This window comes from Danio rerio, chromosome 20 (genome assembly GCF_052040795.2).
Source record: "Danio rerio strain M-AB ecotype USA chromosome 20, GRCz13ab, whole genome shotgun sequence".
Classification (NCBI taxonomy): domain Eukaryota; kingdom Metazoa; phylum Chordata; class Actinopteri; order Cypriniformes; family Danionidae; genus Danio; species Danio rerio.
In genome coordinates this window covers 42,873,051-42,900,000 of record NC_141040.1, presented here as the reverse complement: position 1 = coordinate 42,900,000, position 26,950 = coordinate 42,873,051, and the positions used below count along the sequence as shown (strand labels likewise).

General features: G+C 34.9%; 1 protein-coding gene across 3 annotated transcripts in view; it reads right to left on the bottom strand.

Annotated features, from left to right (window-relative positions):
* si:ch211-243j20.2 overlaps positions 1 to 26,950 on the bottom strand; it is a 52,714-nt gene extending 25,764 nt beyond the window's left edge. For all 3 annotated transcript variants that reach the window (XR_015518718.1, XM_087298543.1, XM_087298542.1), the window contains exons 1-6: positions 26,846 to 26,950; positions 21,652 to 21,848; positions 17,192 to 17,298; positions 14,159 to 14,329; positions 8,100 to 8,171; positions 1 to 144 (exon numbers count right to left, since the gene is read on the bottom strand). The exon at positions 1 to 144 is cut by the window's left edge and continues 46 nt beyond it. Coding sequence is in view for 2 of the 3 variants with exons in the window: in XM_087298543.1 (XP_087154669.1) it covers positions 1 to 144; positions 8,100 to 8,171; positions 14,159 to 14,329; positions 17,192 to 17,298; positions 21,652 to 21,848; positions 26,846 to 26,934 (780 nt within the window). In the remaining variant the exon portion in view is untranslated. The remainder of the gene's footprint in view (positions 145 to 8,099; positions 8,172 to 14,158; positions 14,330 to 17,191; positions 17,299 to 21,651; positions 21,849 to 26,845) is intronic.

Sequence of the window (26,950 nt, the reverse complement as noted above, 5' to 3'; positions counted from 1 at the left end):
CTGCTCGAACGCCGGCTTGACAAATTTGTTGTACTGTTTAATGACACCTGAAATGTCACGTCCGCGTTCAGTAATGTCCCTTTTCAGACGTCTGACCAGCCGGATGTCGGAGTCTGTGTCAACAAACACCTTCATGTCTAGCAGCTGAAAACAGAAATACAACACCAAGTGTGTCAGAAACTCACAACATGTTCAAGAAAAAGAAAGGGTGTAAAGGATAGTGCACTTTCTTTATGTTGTAGTTCAAGCGTGGGTTGTAGAGCTTTCTTTTAAGCATTAGTGGTATCAAAAATGTATGGAATAAAATACTGTTATTTTGATTTTTATTAGTCATCAGTGTTTTAAAAACTTTCTCATTACCACAAAAAAAAAAATGCAGCAGTTTTAAACTAACATATGAGAATGATCTCTAAAAGATCATGCAACACTGAAAACTGAAATATAAATATATATACAGTTGATGTCAGAATTATTAGCCCCCTTTGAATTTTTTTTCTTTTTTTAAACATTTCCCAAATGAGGTTTAACAAAGCAAGAAAATTTTCACAGTATGTTTGATAATATTTTTTTTTCTTCTGGAGAAAGTCTTATTTGTTTTATTTTGGCAAGAATCAGTTTTTAATTTTTTTGAAAACATTTCAAGGACAAAATTATTAGCTCCTTTAGGCTATATATTTTTTCGATAGTCTAATGAACAAAACATCGTTATACAATAACTTATCAAAAATAAAAAACCTGAAAAATCGCATGTACACAAGTATTCACAGCCTTTAACGTGAAGCTCTAAATTGAGCTCAGGTACATTCTGTTTCAACTGATCATTCATAGATGATGTTTTGGTAGCTTAACTGGAGTTCACCTGTGGAAAATTCAGTTGATTGGACATGATTTAAAAAGACAGAAAGAAAAGTAAGAAAAACCAGGCACCGCTCATCACCAGGCTAACACCATCCCTACAGTGAAGCATGGTGGTGGCAGCATCATGCTGTGGGGATGTTTTTTAGCAGCAGGAACTGGAAGACTAGTCAGGATAGAGGGAAAGATTAATGCAGCAATGATCAGAGAAATCCTAAATTAGAACCTGCTTTAGAGTCCTCTTGACCTCAGACTGGGGCGACAGTTTATCTTCCAGCAGGACAATGACCCAAAGTACACTGCAAAAATATAAATGGAGTGGCTGCACAACAACTCGTGAATGTTCTTGAGTGGCCGAGCCAGATCCCAGATCTAAATCCTATTGAACATCTCTGGAGCAATCTGAAAATGGCTGTACGCTGTCGCTTCCCATCCAACCTGATGGGAGGTACTGTAAAGACGAATGGGCAAAAATTTGGAAAAGGGAAGCGCTGTGAATACTTTCTGGATTAAATTTAAGGTGAATTGAAGATAAAACAATTACCCTGTCCCACCAAAAATTAAGAAAATTGCTGTTTCAAATAAATTAATAGTTTAAACAAGCAGTAAAAGCCAGCCTGGCAAAATAACTAGCAAAATATCATGTACTGTCATTCCGGCAAAGATTTTCAAAAAATGTTATTAGCAATTAGTTAAAAAGTTTGTTTGAAAATGTGTTAAATTCTGTTCAAATGGGGAAATACTTTAAAAGAATCAAAGTCTAAAAATTTTGTATTCAGTTGCATATGAAATTACTTTGTAAATGTACTTTGATGAAGACACCAAAAACAGCCTTGCACATTTGATTCAAAATTAGTTTCTCTCTGGAGAAAACAAACTGAAATTGTCAACTGTTGAGTTTTTTCCATGACATCTAACCCAATTTTCATCTATTTCAGATTTTTTTTTTGTCCTATTAGACTATACGGGTAAAATCTGATTTCCCTTAAGCCAAGTGATGTAAACCAACCAAAGCAGACCCAATCAGTTCAGAAACAACAACCGTCTCTCCTTGACGGTTCCTGTTACTGAAAACCAGCATCCGATCCTTCAACAGCATAGGCTGATAGCAAGTTAAAAAAATGGCTCAGCAAAGAGAGAAGTCAGGATCAATCAAAGCAATGTAGTGCAGCGTGATGCCAACTACCCAAGACGGATCGCTTGTGCCGATGCTGAAGCGATAAATGAATATCATTCAATGAGCCGACAAGATACAGAAAAGACATTACATTTGAGAGTAACGATAAACAATCCAACACCCTTAAACAGCAGATCCAGCAGCCCTGCTAACACGACGAGGTAAATCTTTGAGTGCAAGAAACGTATATGAATGGGGTGAAAGGTCAAGTGTATTTCAAGTTTTAAAGGACAGAAAGTCATTCCTCATTGCTTGTATATCTCTCAAATGAAAGAGGAGCTGTCACTATATTCAGTAGTGATAAATATAACATTGTAGAACTGTTCAAAATCAGAAATGTGTTATTTTTTTATATTCTGCTGTTTTAAAGTTGGTGAGTGGGTTGGTCGGCGGTGGGTGGAATGTTTCCCATAACTAGCGTAAAACTGGTAAATCAGGATAATAAAACACATTCAGTCTTGTAAAGCAGTGATTTCAGGCTTCCCTGTTCCCACTTAAAGCCAAATAGCAATTTTTATACAACTTTGAAGACTCTCACTGGCTAAAAAGCTGACTAATAAGCTGAATTACCATGACCTGTAATGAATAGAGAAACAGGCAGGCAGCCGTTTTTGGCACAAAATCTGCAGGAACTGGTTGAAAAAAATACAGCAACAGACAGTGTATTTTAACAGGTACAACCTGGTGACTGCATTTGATTGCAGAGTTGCCAAGGAATAAAAAGGCATTGAAAAATAGCCTAGCCATGGCAATAAGAAAAACATGTATATAAAAAATTAAATCTACATAAAAAAAATAATAATATTACAAAAATATTTTTTAATTAAATTTAAATAAATTTAAAATGACAAAACAAAATCCTTGACATTCCCAGACAATTGCCAGACTTTCAATGCCTGAAATAGACATTTTAAAAACTTTATTTTCCAGAAAAGCCCATGACTGTGGGAACCCTGTGATTTGCTTAGAGATTTGAGTGATTAAATCGTGACTACAAAACCGACTGATTTAAGACCTTTATTTACAAAACTGACATTTGTGTACATCAGGCATGTCCAAACTCGGTCCTGGAGGGCCGGTGTCCTGGAAAGTTTAGTTCCAACTTCAATCAGACACAACCGGGCTAGCTGGTTCTTACTAGACTTTCTAGAAACCAACTTGCATCAACACACCTGCAAGGATAAGCTAAACTCTGCAGGACACCGGCCCTCCAGGACCAAGTTGTTCATGACTCCTGGTGTACATGATATGTAGTGTTTTTTTTTGTGGAGCAAATTATATAAATGCAAAAATTTAGAGCAGTTGAACAATTTAATGACTTTTTATTGGGTTGTCTTTCAGTCATCTATTGGGTATTTCGTCATTAAATGCAACTGCACATTACTTTACATATAGACCATTATAATGTGGCGATGTCACTGCACATGACCATTTCCTGCTTGTTGTCAAACTATTTTATATCTGTAACAAGAGATGACTCAATCATAACTTGATGGTATAACAGCTATCATAACATTACTTATCAATATGTGGCAGCTATAGATATTTTTAAATGTAAAACAGGGAATACGTCAGGACCATTGCTATTGTTTACATCCTTCAAAAAGATGGATTAGCCTTTCTTTTTTTTTTTTAGTTTGTAAAGTAATATTTTTGTCTTCTAGTAGATATACAAGACTTTCTTTGACAAATAAGTGGATGGTGTTGTATTTGCATCATAAACTATAAATAAAAATATTATTTTTAATTTTAAAATATTAACGTTTTAGTTAAGATGTACTCCCATTTTTTTTTTTTAACAAAATTCTTAGCACAAGGTCGCAGAAATAGCAAAAAATCTCTGCAGATTCTGTCAGGCCCTACTTATGACCTATTAACTATGTTCTACCCTAAGAACGTGGAGCAACTGAAGTAAGAACAAATTTAGTTACAAACTAGCTAGTAGTTAACATCACCAATGGACCCTTCGCTAAGCCCCGCCCTCCTTAGTTACTGTTGCTACGCCTGTCAAGCTTTCGTGCCTGGCACGGCTTTTTCAATGTGTGTGCGGCTGTTTCAGAAATTGCCAGGGATATAATGTCATTTTTGGAGAACAGGTGAGATATCAGAGAAAGCCAGACAAAAAAAGACTGCAGTATACATTACAGGAGTATATTCACCACATAATAGGCAACCGATTAGAGCAGTGGTTCTCAAACTGTGGTTCGTGTACCACTAGTGGTACGCAGGCTTCCTTCTAGTGGTACGCGGAGGAATGAAATATGTCATGTACATGCTACACACATTTAAAAATTTATCAAAAATGATGTATATAATATGCCATATATGACATGTAGCCTATATTTCTGAGGTAATCTGCCATGTTTTTTAAATGTGCAGAGTTGTAGCTGCTTTACTGGGGCTACTGTGCTACTGTAGTTCAATACTGCTCATTTTGGTGGTACTTGGAGAGACAATTTTTTCTGAAGTGGTACTTGATGAAAAGAAGTTTGAGAACCACTGGATTAGAGAATAAATCAATCAAAATTGAAGCTAGCTTAGCCTAGCCGCCTCATACGCTAACCATTCAAAAGCTTATCTCATGCTCACCAGGAGAGGTGACATTTAAAAATAATCTAATAATAATAAATGAAACCGTGATTTCTCTATTTTTAGCCAAAAAGCCTTATAGGTTAATGCTGTGCAATGAAATATAGCCTTACTAACCGGCAAGGAAACACGCATAACAGTGCTTTTACATAGTTCATTCATAGAAAGAACAGCCAGAAAGGGTGAAACTGGTGGATTTGTGCTGAATATTAGCATCTTTGACCCATAACAACGTACAGTAAGTTACCTATTACTGTCAGTATGTTTGAGTGCTCTTTATAAATGACTGAAAACAGCTGCGGGTAAAGTATAGTGATCGCAGCTGCTCAGTTTGTGATCATATCTCGGTTTTGTTCTGTTGATTTGTAATGTCAAATATTCTTAGCTTGAAACAGATGGAAATATGAAGTTCAGTAAAGTTAGCAACAGATTCGCAGATTAGTTTTTTCTGGATCAATAACTCATGTCATTATGATCTATTCGCTGCTAGTATGACTACTTTACTAATGTTATGGCGAAGGCTTAAATGGAGCATTACTCATAATATCGAGCGAAAAAAAGGAATAAGACAGCTGTGAAACAGAACCAGCTTTGTGTTTTTGTAGGAAACACAGTTTAGATTCGTTTAGGGTAAGATTTGTGTGAGTTATTGCTGCCGGTCTATCACTGAAAGTGTCAGGAATATCAAAACAAAACCAACTTAGCTCTGCTTCTTTAGCGCCCCTCACACACCTTGATCCACACTGGCATTTCTCCTCTTGGGTTTAAGGTTTTGAAAAAATTCCACCATCTCGTCCAAACTTTAAGGAGACCGGGTATCAGATTTGCATAATCCATGGGCACTCGCTCGAAAGCTTGACAGAGCCCCTGTGCATAGCTACAGTTGCTAAGCCACGATTGGTGGATGGCGGTTTTTGGGCGTGGCTTAGCGAAGGGTCAATTATATATAGTCTCGTTTTTCGAAAGTATGTTGTTGTATTTTGCATTGTCTGGAACCAGCACCTATGCTTTTTACTCATCATAGCACACATGCTGCAGATAATGGGACAATAAAAGTGATTTGATTAGTTAATAAGCCTCTAGTGTGGAGTTTATGCTCCAGTTTAAGCAATAACTTACAAAAAGCTGATGCAAACCTTCCCAGATAACCGTCTAATGAGAAAAAAACAACAACAATGCATGAAGTGCCCAGCTGGATACAGCCCTATAGAGCAGGCTACTTTTTGCTACAACTTGCACCTTTAGATTTAAACAATCAAGACAACCTCATTCTTGATCATGAATGAACAAAGGTCAAGTGTAGCTTAGTGCTAGCTTATGTTTCCAGAATGAATATATCTCACAAATAAAAGAATGAGGGTATGAAGGAGAATGATCAAGGCATTCAAAGAAAAAAAAGTAAACTAAAATCCAGAACCTATCATTAACCGAGAAAGGAAAATGCAAAAGCTTCTCCCCTTTGTTGAGTTGCATTCCTTTTGCACCACATGTGCTGCTCATAAATCACATCAGGATGAACTGCTTTGCCAAAGCATAGACAATAACTCCTATTATAATTTGTATAGATTTCCGGACACCTCGTGCTAGAGTGAATCGAAACCCGGCAATGGGAAACGTCAACGCTGGTGCAGATAAACACAACCTATTCACTTCCTGTAGCCAGCCCTCACCTTCACCATTAGAGACAGAGACAAATCAGTCATCTTCATTGAGTGGAGAAAAAACAAGAGCATGCGGGACCAAAAGAACACAAGGAGAGGAAAAATGGACAACTGACAACACAGAATACGTGTAGTCTCAATGGTACTAGGATTTAGAAATAAGACTTCTAGTTGTTCCCCCAAAATCAGTGTTTCTCAACCACGTTCCTGGAGGACCACCAACACTGCATGCTTTGGATGTCTCCTTTATCGGTCACACCCATTACAGGGCTTTCAGTCTCTATTACTGAGCTGATGGACTAAATCAGGTGTGTTTGGTTAAGGAGACATGAAGAATATGCAGAGCAGGTGGTCCTCCAGGAAAATGGTTGAGAAACACTGCCCTAAATGATAGTATAGCATCTAGAATTTGTTATATTTAACTGTCAACCAGTTTAGTAAAGTTTTTTTATTTTTTTATTATTATATATGGTCCAATAAGCAACTTATGGCTAGCCATTTCATGGCAAGATTAAGATAAATAAAAATATTAAATTAATGAAAGGGAAATAATATAATCCAATAATAATTTAGAATTCATTAAGAGATTGTACAAAAATTAATAAAAGTAAAACATTAGATATGATTTTCATTGTGATATTTGATAAATAACTTTAAATTATTCCTTGGCACACATTTGTCACATTCTATGGTTTGGCAGAGAGGGAATCTTCTCTCCTCAATCTCATCAGGATGTGGGAATGACATCCATTTCTCAAATACATTAGACTGTGAAATTGCCAGGCTCATTTCACCCTAAATTAAAAAGAACGAACTATTTGGATGATGTTAATAAGACCTACTTTTAAGACCAATACATTATTTTCAAGACAAAAATACTATAATAACCAAATATTTGTACAGCAATGAAAAAGTTGCAACTAAAAAATAGTTTTTTTATCTAAATATTAATTTCTCAAATCTCCTGAAGTAATACATGTTTTAAAAAGTTTATTTACACAGTAGTTTGTTATTTTAAATTTGGAAGAAAAGTCATCAATAGTTTAGACAAAACTAAATCTAGAATAGGAAAAAGGTTTTAGGACAAATAAAAAAAATAATTAAACAAATAATAAGAAATAATTAATTAAAATAAATAAATAAATAAAAATAAATAATAAACAAATAATAATAATAAATAATAATCCTATATTATTCATAAAACACATACACACACACACACATATATGTGTGTATATATATATATATATATATATATATATATATATATATATGTGTGTGTGTGTGTGTGTGTGTGTGTGCGCGTATGTTTTGTTAATAATATATTATTATTTATTTATTAGTTATTATTATTATTTATTATATATATTTTATTATTATTATTATCATTATTATTTGTTTATTTTTATATGTTTTTTATTTATCCTAAATAAAATAAAAAACATATAGCGTTTAAGCATATATATCTATATATAGTATATCTTTTTTTTTCATAGCTGTATACATCTTTATCACTTATATACAGTGGGAATACACAACATACTGTAATACTCCTCTCTCTCCTCTTCCTATCATTATACAACCATCTCTCTTTTCACTTGACCTTATCTTTTATTACACTTACATTTCTCCCTTTCAGCTTTATGACTCCCATGACGCTCTTCTATATTTCAGGCTTTGAAGCTTTCCATTATTCTTCCCATTTCTATCTTTTTCTGAAAGCCTTTTTTGATAGCACAAACTACAGTTCAAGATTATATCGGAAAGCTTCATATTATATCCAGTGTGTAGCACGTTTACTGTAACATGAGGCTTACCTTTAAAAGCTCCTTGTTGGCAAAAGCCAAGATTCCCTCAAAGATCACAACATTGGCACCATAGACGGTTTTCTGTACAGGGGAAGATTAAAAGAATATTACAAAAACAAGGAATAACATAAACATAACAATGAAACTTAAGTTGATGTTCAATAAATTATGCTATTAATCCAGAACATCCTAATTAATTGCCTCCACCCCCCCCCCCAAATAAATAAAAATGAATAAAAAAAATACATAAAAAACAAACAAACAAATAAAAAACAAAAAAAAAAAATAAACAAATACAAAAAACACAAAGGAATAAAAAAAGAAAAAAATGAATAAATGAATTAAAAAACAAACAAATGAATAAAAATCAAACAAATTAAAAAAACAAATAAAAATCAAACAAAAGAATAAAAACCAAACTAATAAAAAATAAACAAACAAATAAAAAACAATAAAAAAATAAACAAATACAAAAAACACAAAGGAATAAAAATGAATAAATGAATTAAAAAACAAACAAATGAATAAAAACAAACAAATGAATGAATAAAAAAAAAGAACAAAAAACCCAAACAAATGAATAAAAACCAAACGAATGAATAAAAAAAAACAAATGAATAAAAAAAGAACAAAAACCTAGACAAATGAATAAAAACCAAACAAACTAAAAAAACAAATAAAAACCAAACAAAAGAATAAAAACCAAACTAATAAAAAATAAACAAACAAAAAAAAAAAAAAAAAAAAAAGCAAACGAATAAAAAAAACAAGCAAATGAATTAAAAAAACAAAAACATACATGCATCCATACATTTATTTTACAACAATTACACAATATTTTGCTCAGAATGTTTAGACCAGATGTTTAGAGGTTTAGACCTGTAAAAAATAAATAAATGACACTATAACCACAACCCGGTGGCTGCAATTTCTGAGACAATTCACAATTCATATATAATTTAACATAGAAATTAATCTTCTTTGGCTTTAAAGCCAATTCCACTATAAATGAATAAAACAACATTGTATTGTGTGTAATAAATGCGACACTAAATTTGATCTCGTTTGTTTAAAGCAACAGTTGTATAAATTCATTATCTCATTTGCACTCACAATGATTATAATTAGATTATAATTACCTTGTATAATGTCATAAATCATACAATCAGCTTCTAATCCAATTCATAAATGCAGTGAATCTCAAGTTGCATTAGTTTTTTTTTCCCAAAATGAAATGACACAATAATAGCACATTTAATATTGCACACCCCTAGAATCAATTATAATTAGAAGACAGACTGTAAACCCTACCTGAACAAACTGCCTAAAAACAAGCAAACTAAAGTAACCCCCCAACCCCAATAAGCTTTAAACCGCTTGTCCAGTACTACAACCATTTCCCACTGAGACTATGATGTTAATAAACTGAGGCAGTGTATAAGTGTGCAGTGATGCATTTCCTCTGTGCTCCCCCGCTTCAGATTGAGGGGAAATCTGATGGTGTCATGATCCCATTAAAACAGATGCACCACACCATGAGGGTTCCTGTCAACGGTCGCTCAGTTTGTATTGATCAGCACATGTGGCCTGGAGATCTCCATTTCTTGCTAATTAACATTACAACCAATTTCAAAACTGAAAATTTAACACTTATGCAGGCACCTTTAGTTTAAGGAACATGATATAAGCCTTGCAACCGCGAGTCCCAAAATATTCAGACACACGCATCTGAGATAGTTGCAAATTTTTGGTTTAACTTCAACTGCTTAATTTTTATATTCTGAAGCTGCCTAATGAATATTTATTTATTTGTTTGTTTGTTTGTTTGTTAATTGCCATATCAGCAGCATTTGCTAGATTAATGGTAAACTCTATACTAAATATAGACATATTGGTTTCTTAAACATTTAGTATACAATGAATATACAAATAACAACTCTAAAAAGAGTCACATACAATCTTTTAGTTTCATTTATTCATTTTCTTATAGCTTAGCCTCTTTATTCATCAGGGTTCACGATAGCAGAATGAACTGCCAACTTATCCAGCATATGGTTTACATAGCAGATGCCCTTCCAGCTGCAACCCATTACTGGGAAACACCTATACACACTCTCATTCACACACATACACTACAGACAATTTAGTTTATACAATTGACCTATACCACGTCTTTGGACTGCTTTGGAAACCCACAAACACAGGGAGAGCATGCAAACTCCACAGAAGTGCCAACTGGTTAAGCTGGGACTGGAACCAGCGACTTTCTTGCTGTGAGATGACAGTGCTAACCACTGAGCCCACTGAGTTTGATTAATGATAAATACTCTAAAATTCCTCTAGAAAGACACCTTCTTAAACATTTCCCAAATAAAAGCATTCTCTATTATGGCCCGTTTCCACTGAGGGGTACGGTACGCTTTTTTGTCTATATTTGAAGTAAAGACAACAAGCTGATGATAAGAACACGCTTGTGACTATTGAATCGCTTGGCATCTGATCCTTTCAGAAACTAACAAACGCGAGAGTGAAGCGTGAAAAGAAAAGGAGAAGCCAGAAAAAACAAAGGAGCAAATGATCCTTTCAGCAACCTAAAACATAAACAAACTGCCATGTTTAACTGTTATCATCACCTTTTGGACTATTATGAACTCGGAATGACGGAGTTATTCTCTAAAAGAGGTTATATGTGCTGGTGAAGATTAAAGACACAGATGAGAGGTTTGCACTGACTGTGGGCTACATATTGCTAGTTGCTTTTGAACCCAAATAACTAGGACTAAATGTATGCTGTGTGTTGTTTTTCTGTCATTTGTAGCATATCTGAGACTGTAAGGGTCTGTTTGTGTTTAAATATGTTACATTTATTTATTTATTTTATATAAAAATTGCAGACATTACAAAAGGCTATTTCACCCTATCGTTGATCTGCATTTATAATCAAATCATGTTCGTAGAAAGGTTGGTAATGAACATTTATACACAAGTATTTATGCTTGTAAAGTCTCTGTTTTATGAGAAGTGCTTCTCATTTGATATGTGAACGACCCATTCGGCTTTACTTTGACATTTCCTCGAGTGAGAATTATGTAGACTGAAACTTTCTTTCATACACCACGCCCTTCGGTACTCTTTTGGCAGTGAAAACGCAAGCCTGATAAAGGTGGCCCGTACCATACCACTCAGTGGAAACAAGCCATCAGTTAAACAAACACATTCTATTAAAATGTCTTACCGTCAAAATAATGTTACACAGCCTAACGAATAAACAGATCAGTTAAAAATATCAGTGATATAAGTGAAATCTGTAGTCTGTAACTAAGTTTTTTTAAAGCCTTGTTTGTTTTGGTTGCGTGTTAAAATAGAAGTATACAAGTTCAATATAAAGATAAACTATTCAAATTAACATCATATATGAATCTAAATATAACAGGAAAAAGAGTTCTAATGTTTTTTATGCAGTAATAATGCTATCCTCTAAAAGTATTAAAGTATTACTCACTCACAGTTACTCACTCATCTTTATTTATTTAGAACTTCAAATGAATGTAGAAATATAAAATTATTAATGAAATATAAAAACTTTAAAAAACCAGCACAAAATATTGCTGAATTGCATATAAAAACGGGCAACTTTCTCTCCATACTGCTATTCTTGTTTCTGCCTTCAGTGTAACATTGCACTTTAAATGATGGTGTGTTGATGTATTGCACTCATCCAAATGATTATGATGAAAAATATTTGCAATACCACAAAATAAACGATAGAGCATAATATGAAACAATATTATTTTATTAATACGATGTACACACATGGACAAAATTGATGGTACCCTTTAGGGATGCGACAAGATCTCGCATGATGAAATCTCGTGAGATTAAATAGTGACAAGATTTCTCGTCGAGGTGAAAAGTTGTTTCGTGACTTGTGATGTAAATTCACCTTCACGCTCCATCATAACAAGGGTTGAATTAGAACTGCAAAACAACTGTTTTGCACACTCCTGGCAACCCAGGCTGGTCAAATATTTTGAATTTGGGTTCAACATGAGCATAAAAAAAAATAAAAAAAAAAACTGGCCAGTAAATTGTCTGTATATTGTCATAACATGCAGGGTTCTTCCCTCTTCTGGTCACATGGCTGGTATCACTGGCTACGCGAATTAGAGATGCGCGGTTGGCGGTTATAGCCGCGGACTCCGCGGATAAACCGTGGATCGGGCGGATGACGTTACGAAAAAATAATATTTTAATTAAATTCGGGCGGGTGGCGGGCGGTTGTACTGTTTTTATAGGCATAGCTGGCGCACCAACGAAAAAGCCTAGGACTGACTTCACAGAATGGGAGGAGGAATCGGATACACTAATTCTAGATGAAGTACAGAAGTATTCCTCTACAAACTTCCGTATAGACGGATCAGCAGAGGAAAATCTACTTCCTTTTGGGAGAAATAAGGCCAGTCATTCCCAAGACTACAGCACCTTTCCAAGAGAATTCTATGCATTTCAGGAACAAGTGCTGCGAGCGAGCGCTCCTTCAGTGCAGCAGGGCGCAGTGGCTATGCAGGCGCTCCCGTCTGAATCCTGACACTGTAGATGCTATTTTATTCCTGCATTGTGCCAAGAAAAAAAAATCAAACTAGACCTAAGGTCAGGCATATTAAACCAATTAGCCTATGTTATTTAGGCTACACATATGTTCAATATAAACTTTTGAGTTCGGTCAGCTGATAATTTTACGTTCATATTGGTTTAGCCTATTCTATTTTAGACATGTTGGCCTCGCTTTTACGTTCCGAGGCTAAGGTTATTTTGCCAGAATTTCTTTGTCGCAACTGGCGTAGTTTTCCGTTATGCTTCAAGTTTGAGGGGAATGGGGATAATCCTAAATCCATGGGTTATTGGGGCACTTGTCATACATGCACTTAGCCTGGTCAGACTTTGTTCGCTCAAAGAGGGATGGCATATCTATTTTTCTAATTTAATTTCTAATTGTGGGGGTGACTGAGCCTACAAGGCTTAGGCACGATATGACGTTTTAGCCTATGCCTACATTAAGATATTTATGTTAATATTTTTTTACTGCCTGTTGTTTCTTTTGGCATATAAAATAGGTATTGTCTGATAGAGATATAAATAAAGGTTCATCTTGTCGCAGAACTGGTGTTGTTTCTGATTTCTACAAGCTCAATAACATCCACAGCAAAAATTAAAAAATAAATAAATAAAATAGTCGAAAAACTGTGCCCATTAATTAGATGTGGAAGGCAATCAGGTACGTTTTTGGGGTTGCTATGGACAACTACAAATGTAAACATTATTAGGCTATAATGTAAATGACTTATTATTCTATCTATTTACTAAAAAATAAAGTGAAATAGGCATTTAGTAGTAGACTAAATAGCAGCATGTTGAAATGATGTGTCAATGCGTTTTCTTCTAGGCTACAATAAAAAAAGTTGTATAGTACAATGCGTTTAATTTAGGCTATTTATTTACTTTTGTCCATGTGCGACGATTGGAGACGGAGTTCACTGCTGATATTCTGAGAGCTCGGGTGCTTCTCATTTCTTATTTGTGCATCCTCGTTTCCTTTCCTTGCTTTCTTTCCTCGTGTTTCCACCCCAACGGGATACGAGGGAAGGACGCAAGGAAAAGACTCAAGGACCGAGGAATCGAATCAAGTGAAAAGACACGTCCTCGTATCTTTAGCGTCACTTCAAAGCGTCGTCAATTAATGACTTGCACGTTTGGATTAACTGCATGTCTACATTAAAGTCATTCTCTATTCTATAATGATCAATAAAGAAACATTCATTTAATAATAAAAAGGAATAAGCCATTCAAATAAAGAGCCCAATCAGCAGATGGCGGGCGGGTGCGGTTTTAAAAATTGGTCAAAAATGTTACTGCGGATGGATGGCGGACGGATGATGAATTTTGTCATGCGGTTGCGGATGAAATAATAGCCCATCCGCGCATCTCTAACGCGAATGCCAGTGTCATGTGGACAAATAATATTAAACTCTTGTGGATTGACGATGTGGAAGAGGTCATAGATTACTTACCCACTCTTTGCGACGGCTATGCGTAGTGAAGTCGTAAACAGGCACTTTAATGCTTTTGCCCTTTTTCAGTTTTCTCAACACAGTCACCAGCAGCTCAAAATCAAAGGCATCAGGATGATCGAAGTTGTACTCATTTTTGGCAGCCAGCTCTTGAGCATCTTTGCTTAAAACCTGCAAGAAAAGAAAGTTAAATGGATAAATACCCCATCACAGAAGATTACTAGTTGAAGGTGGGCACCCGATCCCGCCAGGTCATATCCCGCTCCTGCTGTATATTGAGCTTTTGTTCACCTGCTGCCCGACCCGACCGTTCCTGCTAAATTTAGATCTGGTTTCCAAAATCTTAGATTAATATTGGGTACTATCAAAAGAGAAAGATAAACAGATAAAAATGTTGTGCAAGGATTGTAGGCTGTCAGTGTTGTTTGCCCCTTTGTGATAAAACACGAGTGCCGCGTGATGTGTGGTGAGGATTTAGCTGGTGAAGCGCTGACTCTTTCAAAGTCAGATTTACAAACATATCCACTCAATATATTTGCCAATCTACCAACTGTTTCATATCTCATATCAGCATTATTTCTCTACACATGGCAGGTACATAATGGGCCAAGAAAGAATGTAAAATGAACAGTTATTAAATATGCCTCCCAAAAAACACCCAGCTGGATGCTACAAAGTCCAGCCAGTCTATAACAAGCAACACACAGCACCACGGTGGATTGTATTATTTGATCATTTTATTCATTTTCTTTTCAGCTTAAGCCTAGTTTATACTTGTGTGTCAATTGATCGGAGTGACACACGGCGCATGCAATGCGCGTAGCTGTGCATTTATACTTCTGCGTGCCGTTTCTGTTGCTCTGCAATAACACTTGCAAAACGCTAGCTGGCAGTAAGTGTTTGTTCTTTTGTGTTGAGTTTCTTCACTGGTGTTTTGTTTTTTTCTGATCGCTTCCTTAATGTACAAGTGGCTCAAACTCGCTCATTTTGAGGCTGGAATCAGCAGACATGCAACAACTTTAATCATAAGGTAAACACAAAACTGTCTCCATCCAGAGCTCCTTCACGGGACTCCACACGTTAACACTCGCTGCATCAGGTTCACGCGGCTCCCACCTCCACCCACACTCGTCAGAGCTACCAAGCCGACTAATCACAGAGCTTGCGCTATGCATCGTTGTGAGGTGTAGTTACATTTTTTGAAAGGTGCGCATCAACGTCGCTGATGGCCACGGATATGCATCCACGCGTAGGCTGCACCGTAGCATACACATGCGCTTGTCGCAGAAGTGTTAATGAGCCTTTAGTCCCTTTATTAATCTGGGGTCGCCACAGCAGATTGAATGGCCAACTTATCTAGCATATGTTTTATGCAGCGAATAACCAGCCTAGACCAATCTCTGGAAAACATCCATACACTCATTCACACTCATAAACTACGGACAATTTAGCTTACCCAATTCACCTGTAACCCATGTCTTTGGACTTGTGGGGGAAACCGGAGCAGCCGGAAGAACCCATGCAAACTCCACACAGAAATCCAGTTATTTTATAATTTATTTTAATGATTATAAAGATTTTTTTAACAATTCCAAGACTTTTTTTAAAATCAAACTTTAATGCATCACTAGCTTTTGTTCATATCTCAGTTTTATCTATAAAAGTTTATATTTTTATTATGACAGAAATAATAACAAAAAAGTACACTTACTAAAAAATACAGACATTTTTGTTTTAGATTTAGCCCACTCCACAATTGACAGTTACAGTTACAGTTGACACAATTACTGTCTGGCTAGTTTCTGTCCTCTACTTTTGCTAAAAAGGCAATAATGGTCCAACATTCCGGACCATTATCAACAATAAAGCCTAAAAACAGGGCATCAGTATATTGTAAACCAATAGGTTCAAATATTGCTTCCAGTTATCAAAGGAAAAATTTGTTCTTTAATTATAGTTTTGTAACTATTAAATTCATAATTGTAAAGTATAGTTACATCAGGACTATAAATGGCAAAAAAATAAATAAATAAAAACTTTGATTGTGCATTAAAACCACACGAATCTCCACTTTTGCCAAGGCCTCTCTTTTTGGTTTTAACAAATTTATCCCTCAAGTTTTTCTAAACATTTTAACAAAAATTGCCCTCCTTTCCCACTGCGGTTGTAATTTCTAGCCAAGAATTATTGGCCATCTGATTATCCCTATGATCACACATGGTTATATCTGTAGAGGCGTAGCTGTTTCAGGCAAAATTTTTCAAAGTGTTTTATATTCAACTCAAATCAAACGCGGCGCAGTGCAAACTGTTGTCTCGAGTCTCAAAAAAAAAAAAAAAGCTCCACCAGCCAAAATCATGTCGCGGGAACCCAAAGCGAACCTCGACAAACTCCACAATGACATTAGTCACCGCACACACTGAAGCCTGGTGTATACTCGACGTGTTCGCTTGAGCCACTGACATACATTTTACTAAATCACCAAGTACAACAGTTTCAGCTAAAATGCTCAGCTGAAAAAAAAAAAGAAAAAAAAAAGGAGCAAAACTATTTTAAATCTTGGATGTCCTGAAGCAAGTAAATTAAGACATTTTCATTTTGGGGTGAACTACCTATCTATTTTAATAAAAGATAGCATTTTTCAAAAATAGCATTGATGATAAACAAAAACAAACTAACTAACAGAAAACCATGTAGACGTCTGACCACTGGGAGAGACAAACTGATTGACTGAACCGCTTAATTAGATCACTAATAGGCTGAAAGATATGCCATTAAAATCAAACAAAGATTTATGAGTAGACCATATAGAGTTTCAGCACATCCAGCAGGGGCAACAGCAAATGACGCTGATGCTTCAGTGGCTTTAGCACATGAGGAATTTACATTTGGAGCACTTTAATGGCACAGTGGCTTGCGAATGCATCTAGGAGCATTAGCAGCACTGATGAAACAGGCCAGGGGATCTGGAGTGAAATTTCTCAGGAATTCTAAAGCATGTGGTCTCATTTCAACTTAAGTTATCACAAATACCTTATAGAAAGAGTCCATAGAAAGCAGAACAACCCAGGGAACATCAAGAGCCTCAATGATCTTATTGGCCACGGTGGTTTTCCCAGAGGCACTTCCTCCACACAGGCCTGCAGAACACATCCAGAAGATCATCACACAACAATATTGAACTTCGCTTTTTGATCATTTCATAATTCAATGTACATAGAGAACATTTTAAAAACTAGAAAACAAGGTTTTAGAGTCTAATTTGTTGTCGTATGATATGTGATCATAATATAATTAATATAATAAATGAGCAGAATTTGTTCAACAAGTGGAAATTTATATTTGGCTTTACCACACAACCACATCACAGAAAACAGGCAACACAAACATATTTAATGTTATCACAAATATCACATTGAAAACTCAATTAACCCTAATATTACTTAAAACCCAGTTTTTAAAATTGTAATGGCGGTCGGCATAAAGGACATTTCATACACATTTTTTTACTTGAGGTTGCAAATGTCTTTTTGATGACAAGAGCTGAAATGTTATATTTATGGGATGAGATCAATAATGTCATGAGCTTTATGTTTAATTCTCATTAAATACATTTCATTTAGTTGTCTTTGTGCTTTACCTGCAATTGCACTGGTAATTTTTACTAGTCGACAGCTTTTGCTTTTCCTTAATTGGCAACAGAATGTCTCGACTCACACCAAATTGTTGTAACCTCCTATATATATATATATATATATATATATATATATATATATATATATATATATATATATATATATATATATATATATATATATATCCATCCTTTTACTATACATTCATTCATACATTCACTTTCTTTTTGGCTTAGTCCCTTTAATAATCAGGGGTCGCCACAGTGGAATGAACCGCCAACTTATCTATCATATGTTTTACGCAGCGTATGCCCTTCCAGCTTCAACCATACACTACGGACAATTTAGCCTACCCAATTCACCTGTACTGCATGTCTTTGGACTGTGGGGGAAAACCAGAGCACCCAGAGGAAACCCACGCTAACACAGGGAGATAATGCAAACTCCACACAAAAATGCCAACTGACCCAGCTGAGGCTCGAACCAGAGACCTTCTTGCTGTGAGGCGACAGCACTACCTACTGCGCCACTTCGTCACCTTTACTATACATTACTGTAGTATTTTAAATGTGCAACACAACATTTCTGCTTTTGTTTTTGCTGTCTAGTAAAGTTTGTTTCTGTTTGTCACAGCAGACAGAACTGACTTGGACTGAAATTGCTTTGATTAAAAAAATAAAATAAAAAATTCGTAGATGTAGCTAAGCTACTTGTGCCATGTAGCTTTTAGCTTAGCTTGCTACATTTTCCAGAGGGCAGCTTTAAGTGTGGTTAAGCTACATTTTAAGTAGAGTTACTAAAAGCTTAGCTCACTAAATATTCCAAGTAGCTTGCACAACACTACATAAGTATTAGATCGGATTTGTCAGTCTGATCTATGATATATAACTTCAAACTCCATGGATGCGTTTTTAGAAACATCCAAAGATTTTGTTATTTAAAAAATGAAATATTTAATGCAGAAATTAGCAAATAAGTTATTATTATTATTATTATTATTATTACATATTTTGTGAATTAATAAATATCAATCAAGATTCAAAAATGTACAAGGTGTTTATTATGTTGGCCTTTATTTTATTATTATTATTTTATTATTTTAGAGTTCAATAGCAAAACATACTATTATATTTATATTAATACATTATATGATCCAAACTTTTATCGTTCACAACCAACTATTAATAAAAAGGTATTATTTTAATTCAAAAGCTGCAAAATCTCCCAAAATATACAAAATTATAAAGTCATCGGGCTAATATAAAGTTTAAACCTCAAATTATGTTTATAAATTTAACATTAATTACCAGGATCTATTTAACCTTAGAATTAATAAAGAAGTCCTAAAAATAAAACAGGAATTGCACAACTTGTGGCTTTCACAATACACAAAATTCAGTCATGCAAGACATTCTGCTGACAACAGCATTTTCAGATGCTAAAGTTTTAAGCATTCACATAACAAAAGGCCATAAAGCAATAAAAAAACTTCATGAAATGAGATACAGTACACCACCAGTGGGAATAACAAAAAGTATCTTGTTGTTTTATCAACTAAAGTTACTTAAAAGTGCTTCAGTCTTCTCCATCCTCTCCCTCGCCTGACCTTTGTTAAGGGAAGATCATTTCACTTGGGTGAATTTATTAGTTTCTCTCTGACCGAGCGAGCAGAAACGACAGCCACACCAGACTTTCTTTTTTTTTCAGGAATAATTGACTGAAGCACATCCGAGTGTGAAATTGTAACCCATACGACAGGCTCTTTGTGAGTAATGGATTGCATACTAATGACCTCAGAGCTCAGTCCTGAGAGATCATGCTCACAGGCCAGATTCACACTCCGAATGTCTTCAGTGAAAGTTTCACAAAATAGTTTAATTTTGCTTTTACAGACTGACGTATATAGACTATCATTGTAAATTATGGTCTCGTTATATTATTAGTTTTTTTTTTTTTGTCAATTTTTCAGTAATTTGTTATTTAACATTACAACATGACTTACAAAAAATAAAATGAATCACAAGGGTCCATTTAACCATGAAAAATTTTTATTTTTTATTTTATTTTTTTAAGTAAAATAAAATTTGCAAAACTGTTTGTTCTGCATGCACAAACCTTACTATCACATTAGAATTTGAATAAAGATTTTGTTCGGAATGTTTTTCGAGAAATTTTAAGATGTGATATTAAAGGAGCATGCAGAACAAACATTTTTGCTTAATGATTATAATTTTTGCAAGCCTGTTAGATTAAGTGTATTTAAAGGAATAGTTCACTCAAAAATGAAATTTCTGCAATCCTTTAGGCTGCATTTACACTGCAAATCTTGATGGTCAATTCCAATTTTGGAATTGGCTGCATCTAATTTTTTTTTTTGCTTTTCTCCATTCCTGTATTTAATCTGTTTGCAGGGTTTAATTAGTTTCATTATTCTTTTTGAAAAGTTGTTTTACCATAGTTTGAACAGAACATTTCTTCTTTTAATCTAGGCCTTTTTTAAACCAGTAGGCCTCCCAATGTCATTTGCATGTTGTGATTTATGCACGTGATGTAAGCAACAGTTTTAGTTTAGCCTATATTGTTTACATCAGGGCTATTCTATTAGTTTGTCATGTGGGCCGGTTTATGAAAAGCATCCCAAACGAAGGGCCGGAGAAATATGACATCCTATACAGTTGATGACACATCTACATAACTGCAAGAGCCCATATGCTGTATTTTTGCTCCTTAAGACACCCACGTTGCAACAGAAATGTGGCTTAGAGAAGCCTTTACGATTAATTAACTGTAATAAATTAAAGCGCAGTTAATAGTGAAATCGGCTAATCGTTGCATCCCTATTGACGATATCAATGCATTGTACAAAAAGCCTTTTCTACAAACATATCTAAATGTTTTCGGCTGCCGCACCACTCACTTATGGCGACTCACACTCTGTGCAGCCTTCAACTGCAGCTTGTGCTGTATTGAACAGACGCACGTCACTTCATAACTATAGCGGCCACTTTTTGAGTGAACTAAATTTATTTTTGATGTCTTGGTCACACTGTTTGGAGGGACGAACAAATTGCCTCGGAGGCCAGGTTCGGTCCGCGGGCCGCTAATTGAATAGCCCTGGATTACGTGGTCGACTTTGCGCTCTCTCTCTCTCATTAACATACTTAAATACTTGTGCTACATGACAATATAAAAGTTTTTTTTTTGTCCTAGTTTATTAGATTTAAGGATCTGTTGACATCTGTTCTGAAATGAACGAGTCAGAGTTGGACATCATTCACTGTGGTTTTTAGATATCGGATAAATTTCCACATATGAAGACGGCCTGAATCTGATTTGAGTAAATCGGAATATATGTGTCCCAATTTCAACAAATTTGAAATTGGGTCACTTGAACCATGCAGTGTACAATGAACAACGCAACCTTACTAACTCTTTACTTCTTTATTTTATTTTCTTTCTTCTGTTGAACAGTAAAAAAGATATTTTAAAAAAACCGCTGATTGCTAGGACCTATTGACTTCCATAGTACACAAAAACAAAAAGAAAAAAACTTACTATGAAATTCTATAGGTCCAAGCAGGCAGCATTTCTCAAAATACCTTCTTTACTGTAATTCAAATAATACCTTTTAATGAATAGTTGTTTGTGACAGATAATAGTTTGGAATGGAAGTTTTAACAGGAGAAAGAAACGCATAAATGTTTGAAAGCACATGCGAAAGTATAAATTAGCTCATTTTCATTTTTGGGTGAACCATCCCTTTACATCTCATATTTAAATGATAAAAGCTAGACTAAAACAATTCAGGTGACTCAAACTTGCTGTTAAAATAATTTGAAATTGAATTAACCATCACACCTATGACAAAGGCTTCTTTAAAGGTTGTTCCAGTAACATTGTACCAGGGCGGACGTCCTGCAGTGTAGATGGTCCTCTTATTAGTCCTCAGAAGTGGAGGCTCCGTTTTGCTTTGGCTGGTGGTCCGTTTTCGAGGGGAAATTGAAGGGGTGAGGGGACATCGGTTTCTCAAAAGGCCATCAAGGGAATCCTCACCACTGCCACAAAATAAAGACAAATTTTTTAAAATTATATACACATAAAAAAACAGACATTCGTACAATAAGTTAACACATCATTTTTCTGTCATATGGATTCACTTAAAGGGGTTATGAACTGAAACATAAAAATTTTCTTGATTATTAGACGTATAAAAGGTCTATTATAAAAGATGTATTATAAACGCCCTGTAAGTTTCAAACCTCAAATCGAATTCATCTGAAACCGAAATTTAGCTTTAATTAAAGCTAATCTGCCAAAAACAATAGGTTGTGTATCTTTATTAAAGCAATAATTTGGCTAAACCCCGCCTCCACAGATGATGATCAACACCTGCTTCTAAATCATTATCTGTTTAGCCCCGCCTACTGATTTAAGGCACAGTCACATTGCACTTTTCGCCCCTTTTTAGCATATTAATCAAGAACTGGAACAGTTTAGACATATTATTCACGATCTAGTAGCCTAAAGACTGATGTTTCAACTCCCAGAATTTGTGTTTATTTGTGGATATTTATTTCCCTTTTATTACCCTCTCATTTTCCCCTTATTTCTCATGCGTTTGTTTTAATTCATAATCATAATTCATAATTTCATTCATAATCCCATTATTGTTTAAAAATGAACTATAAAGACTGTATTCAGTTTTATTTCTATTGTAAATCTTTTGTTATTGCAATAAATAAATGATCATGCCATGTGATCAGTCATTATGACTGCAGCAAGTTTGAGCCCCGAAGTGTCCCACTTGACAGCTCCGTTTTCAACTCCGCCCCGCCTGTGCTCGGTTAATCTCGTGGATTCCCAACTGCAGCTGTGCTTTGTCGAACGCACCTAATATTTTACTTTTATTTTTTGCTCTGTTGTATTTATATTTGCTTGTAATGTATTATTTTTTATGCAGATGCACTGCACAGAAAAAGACTTGATCATGCCAGTCCATCTAAATAAATAAAATCTTTCCAAATAGAGCAATTTAAATTATTTGTTGAAATTATATTTAAAAAATAAAATAAATAAAATAAAAATAAGAGAAAAAAAAAAAACTGAAGAAAAAAAATTGCAGCAAAACAAAATACCGCAATACATTAGATTTTTCCAATATCCTGCAGCCCTAATATGTACTATAACATGAATGGAACATTCTAAAAGTAACTCGTATAAACACTTTAATCGTATTATTGAGATTCAGATTAAGGTAAACAAAAAAAAATATCACTGATGTCCATGTAAACCCAGTGAATCAATTATTAATCCAGATACAGAAGAAAAAAAAAAGTGTCCAAGCACACTGCCATCAGATATGCCTTTAAAAATCATGCACATCTCCGTCTGACCTGAGCATAAGCTATAAGCACTGTGTCATGGAGAGCTTGAGGGAATCGGGTCTTTACAACACCCTCAGAAAGAGCTGCTCACATGATCAATTCTGTTGGTGTGGTAGAGGGACTTGACTTTCTTCATGTCCAGTCCAGGAAACCACACATCAGCTCAGGCAAACCTGGAGACTCATTTGAGTAAGGCTCTCATCACATGAACAGAGGCTGGACACTGACTGATGTTAATGGACTTTCAGTGTGAAGTACAGTTCATTACACAATGGTTGTGCTGAAAGGCTCAGGAGGATGTTTGCTTTGACTCAGACACTAGGATTAAAGGAAACCCTGCAGTCATTGGTGTGACAGGTGGTGTACGCATTTTTCGCTGATTCTTTGAACGTTTTGGAAGGAGTGTAAAGAATATGTCAGACTGCAATGGGTGTATAATGCAATACAATAAATACAAAATTACTAAATTCATCTCACTGTGCTGTAGTTTGGTTTAACAAACAAGAGTTTAGATGCCAAACCTAAGTGCCGTCTCAAAAAGGAGCATTATTCTCTGACCCCTTTATGTTATTTTACTTTGAAGACCATGAAAAGAAGTTATTCTTTGGCATGAAAGTAAAATGACTAAACATACTCACATGAGCCTGATAAAATTATCATTTAAGAAGAAAATTTCAGATGACATTTAGAGGTTTTTGCATCTGAACTCTTCATATGATCTTTATTGTATTCATTAAATAATTTCTTATTTTGATTAAAAAAAGGCATTAGAGTTCATCTCTCTTTCATAAACAGCAGATTCAAGGACCAAAGCACCACTAATATCAAATCAAGCACTTCTCTCTATTTTGGACTGCCTAAGTCTCAGATTGCTCACCTACAGTTACCAGTGACACAAAGAATCACATTTAAAATCCTTCTCTTTGTGTTTAAAGCCCTACATTGTCTGGGCCCTCAATATTTATCCCAACTGATTGTCATTTACACTCTATCCAGACACTTGCTTTACGCAGATCAGTTTTTATTAAAAGTTCCAAAGGCCCACCTCAAAAGTAGGTAAGCCTTGCCTCTGGTCACTACCATCTGAATGTCGAAGCAGAAATCGACACTGATCAATCCAGGCAACATTTCTCCAATCTTCTATTGTCCAGTTTTGGTGAGCCCGTGCGAATTGTAGACACAGTTTCCTGTTCTTAGCTGACAGGAGTGGCACCCACAGTAGTTTTCTGCTGCTGTAGCTCATCTGCCTCAAGGTTGGTTGTGTTGTGCATTCAGAGATGCTCTTAAGCATACCTCGGTTGTAACAAGTGGTTATTCGAGTTACTGTTGCCTTTCTTTCTATTTCTATTCTCCTCTGACCTTATCTTATTTTGTGCCTGCTACACATAAGATAGATGCTTATCAATCCAAGTATGCAAATGCCTCAACCTGCTCCACAACCTGTGCCCACAACTTGAGTGATTCACATGAGGAATAATTGGTTTTATCTCATAATATCTGAAACAAAGATTAAGCCATTGTTTCAGCAACAACATTGTAATCCGTGTATCCGCAACAGTCATGATGCAGGATGTGCAAAGTCAAGCAGAGGCCATGATTGAGCAGGCAATTGAGATTAATTCATTTAATATATTTAAATTAGAATAATTAAATATATAACGTAAACATGGTTTAAAAAGCAGTTTTACCATAACCATGCCAGAAATGTCATGTTTTAGCATATATTCATGGGTGCTTTGAATATCGCACTGAAAAACAAATACTGTACGGCTAACAAAGTTTCTTAAACTGCTAATTCTATGGCCATGAAGGGGGTAAGATGTAGTCTTTCACTTATTAGTGGAAATTGCGACCCACACAAAGAAATATTCATAATACTGTTGAGCTAAAAATACAGAATTGTGCTACATGCTGGCACTCAAATGAGTGACTTACTAGGCTATATGATGCTAATTTAAATTACATGCAGTGCTGGGAACTATTTATTATTACATTTTATGGAAATGTCTTCATTATAATTAGTGGAAATAATACATTATGGACTATTTCAAATAGGCATGGGCCGGTATAAGTTTTGGATTGTATGATAACCTCGGATAAAAATACCACGGTTTCACAGTATTGCTCTAAAACGTTATTTTAAAATAATGAAATAAAAAACAACAACTTTCTTACCCTTTTGAGCACAATATATTTTACTTTAGGAAACATTTATAATAATTTGGAACAGAAAACATGTCAGGCTCAATAAATATAAAAAATGCTATTAACCTCACAAGTACTGCATTCCCAATAAAACAAAAGAGGTTCAGTTTAATTCTTCATAACATACATCCAGTGACTAGTACTTTGGCAAAGTATAAGGAGTTTGATAGTTCATGCTCATTTTGTAAAACTGAAGACGAAACCTTGGTTCACATTTTTTCAGTGTAAAAACAAAAAGCTTTTGGAATAGCTTATATCTTAATATCTGTCATTACATTGCTTCTTCCAGCCCCTTTCAACTACAAGATAATATTTGTTACTATAAAGGTAAAACCGATATACCAGAGAACTACATTATTAACTTTATTTTGTATGAGAAATATTTTATTCACAAACAAAAATTTGCAGCCTTCTTTATCTCATTTTTTATTTAAATGTATGTTTTAATTAAATCTCTTAGATTGGTTAAAAATAAGAAGGTAGATTCTTGAATTATTATAAGGCATGAGCTGGTATAATATTCTGACGGTATGTTAACTTTGGATAAAAATATCCCAGCTTTACAGTATTGTGATTACTGCTCTAAAATATATTCTTTTTAAATGTGTAAAAAAACAAAAGCTTTTTTTCACCTTTGAAAACAATAGATTTTATTTTTATTTTAAAGATTTAAAATATTTTGAAACAGTAAACATGCCAGGCTAAATAATTCAAACAAATCATTGACTAATGCTGTCTTCATTAATTTCAGAGATTTTTTTTATTTAAAACGGCATGTTTTGATATTTTTTCTGCTGAAGATACTGTTGTCCTAAAAAACTTAAAGAAAAAAGTCTTATAGCTACCTTAGGAACAGTATAACAGAAAACGTTGGCGGTTTTACATTATCGAACCATGCCTAATTATTATCATAATTATTTTTGGAAATATCACGGATACACATGTCCTTTACTCTTGCTGCATTTGTGTAATGTATGTCAATTCAAAAATTCCCCTTTTTTAACTGTTTTATGAGTGTTTATAAATTTATTTAACCTGATCTGCATTTACCATTGTTACTATAATAACTGTCTTTTCTGTGTAAGTTGGAATTTTGTATGTTTGTTATTGAAGTCATTTACAAAATATCCGTTTCAATAAAGAAGCAAAAAAAAAAACCATTCAATACACACTTGCAGCAGCTGTCCCTCCTCATTACTCGTTTTCGGTTTTAAGCTCCAGATCTGCCCCGCCAGCAGCTCCAGACACACAAACACGCCGGTTGTGCTCTTTCTATAATCTCTGTATCTTAACTGTATCTTTAACAAAAGCTAACAATACACTACAAACACTGTCTGTTGACTGCTGAACTATTGCTACTAATCAACACACTGACCGTCCTTTATTTGCCAGCCGGATGAACATATGAGGAACTGACCACAACGGAACATAAGCTGACTTCGACAAGCATCTGATCTGCTCACCTGTCAGATCTGGACATCGACTGTTCATCCTCTTCCCCTTCTTCTTTCTGCTGCACCTGAACATCGTTTTGGCTCGTTGTCATCGCCATATTTGTGACTGGCGCT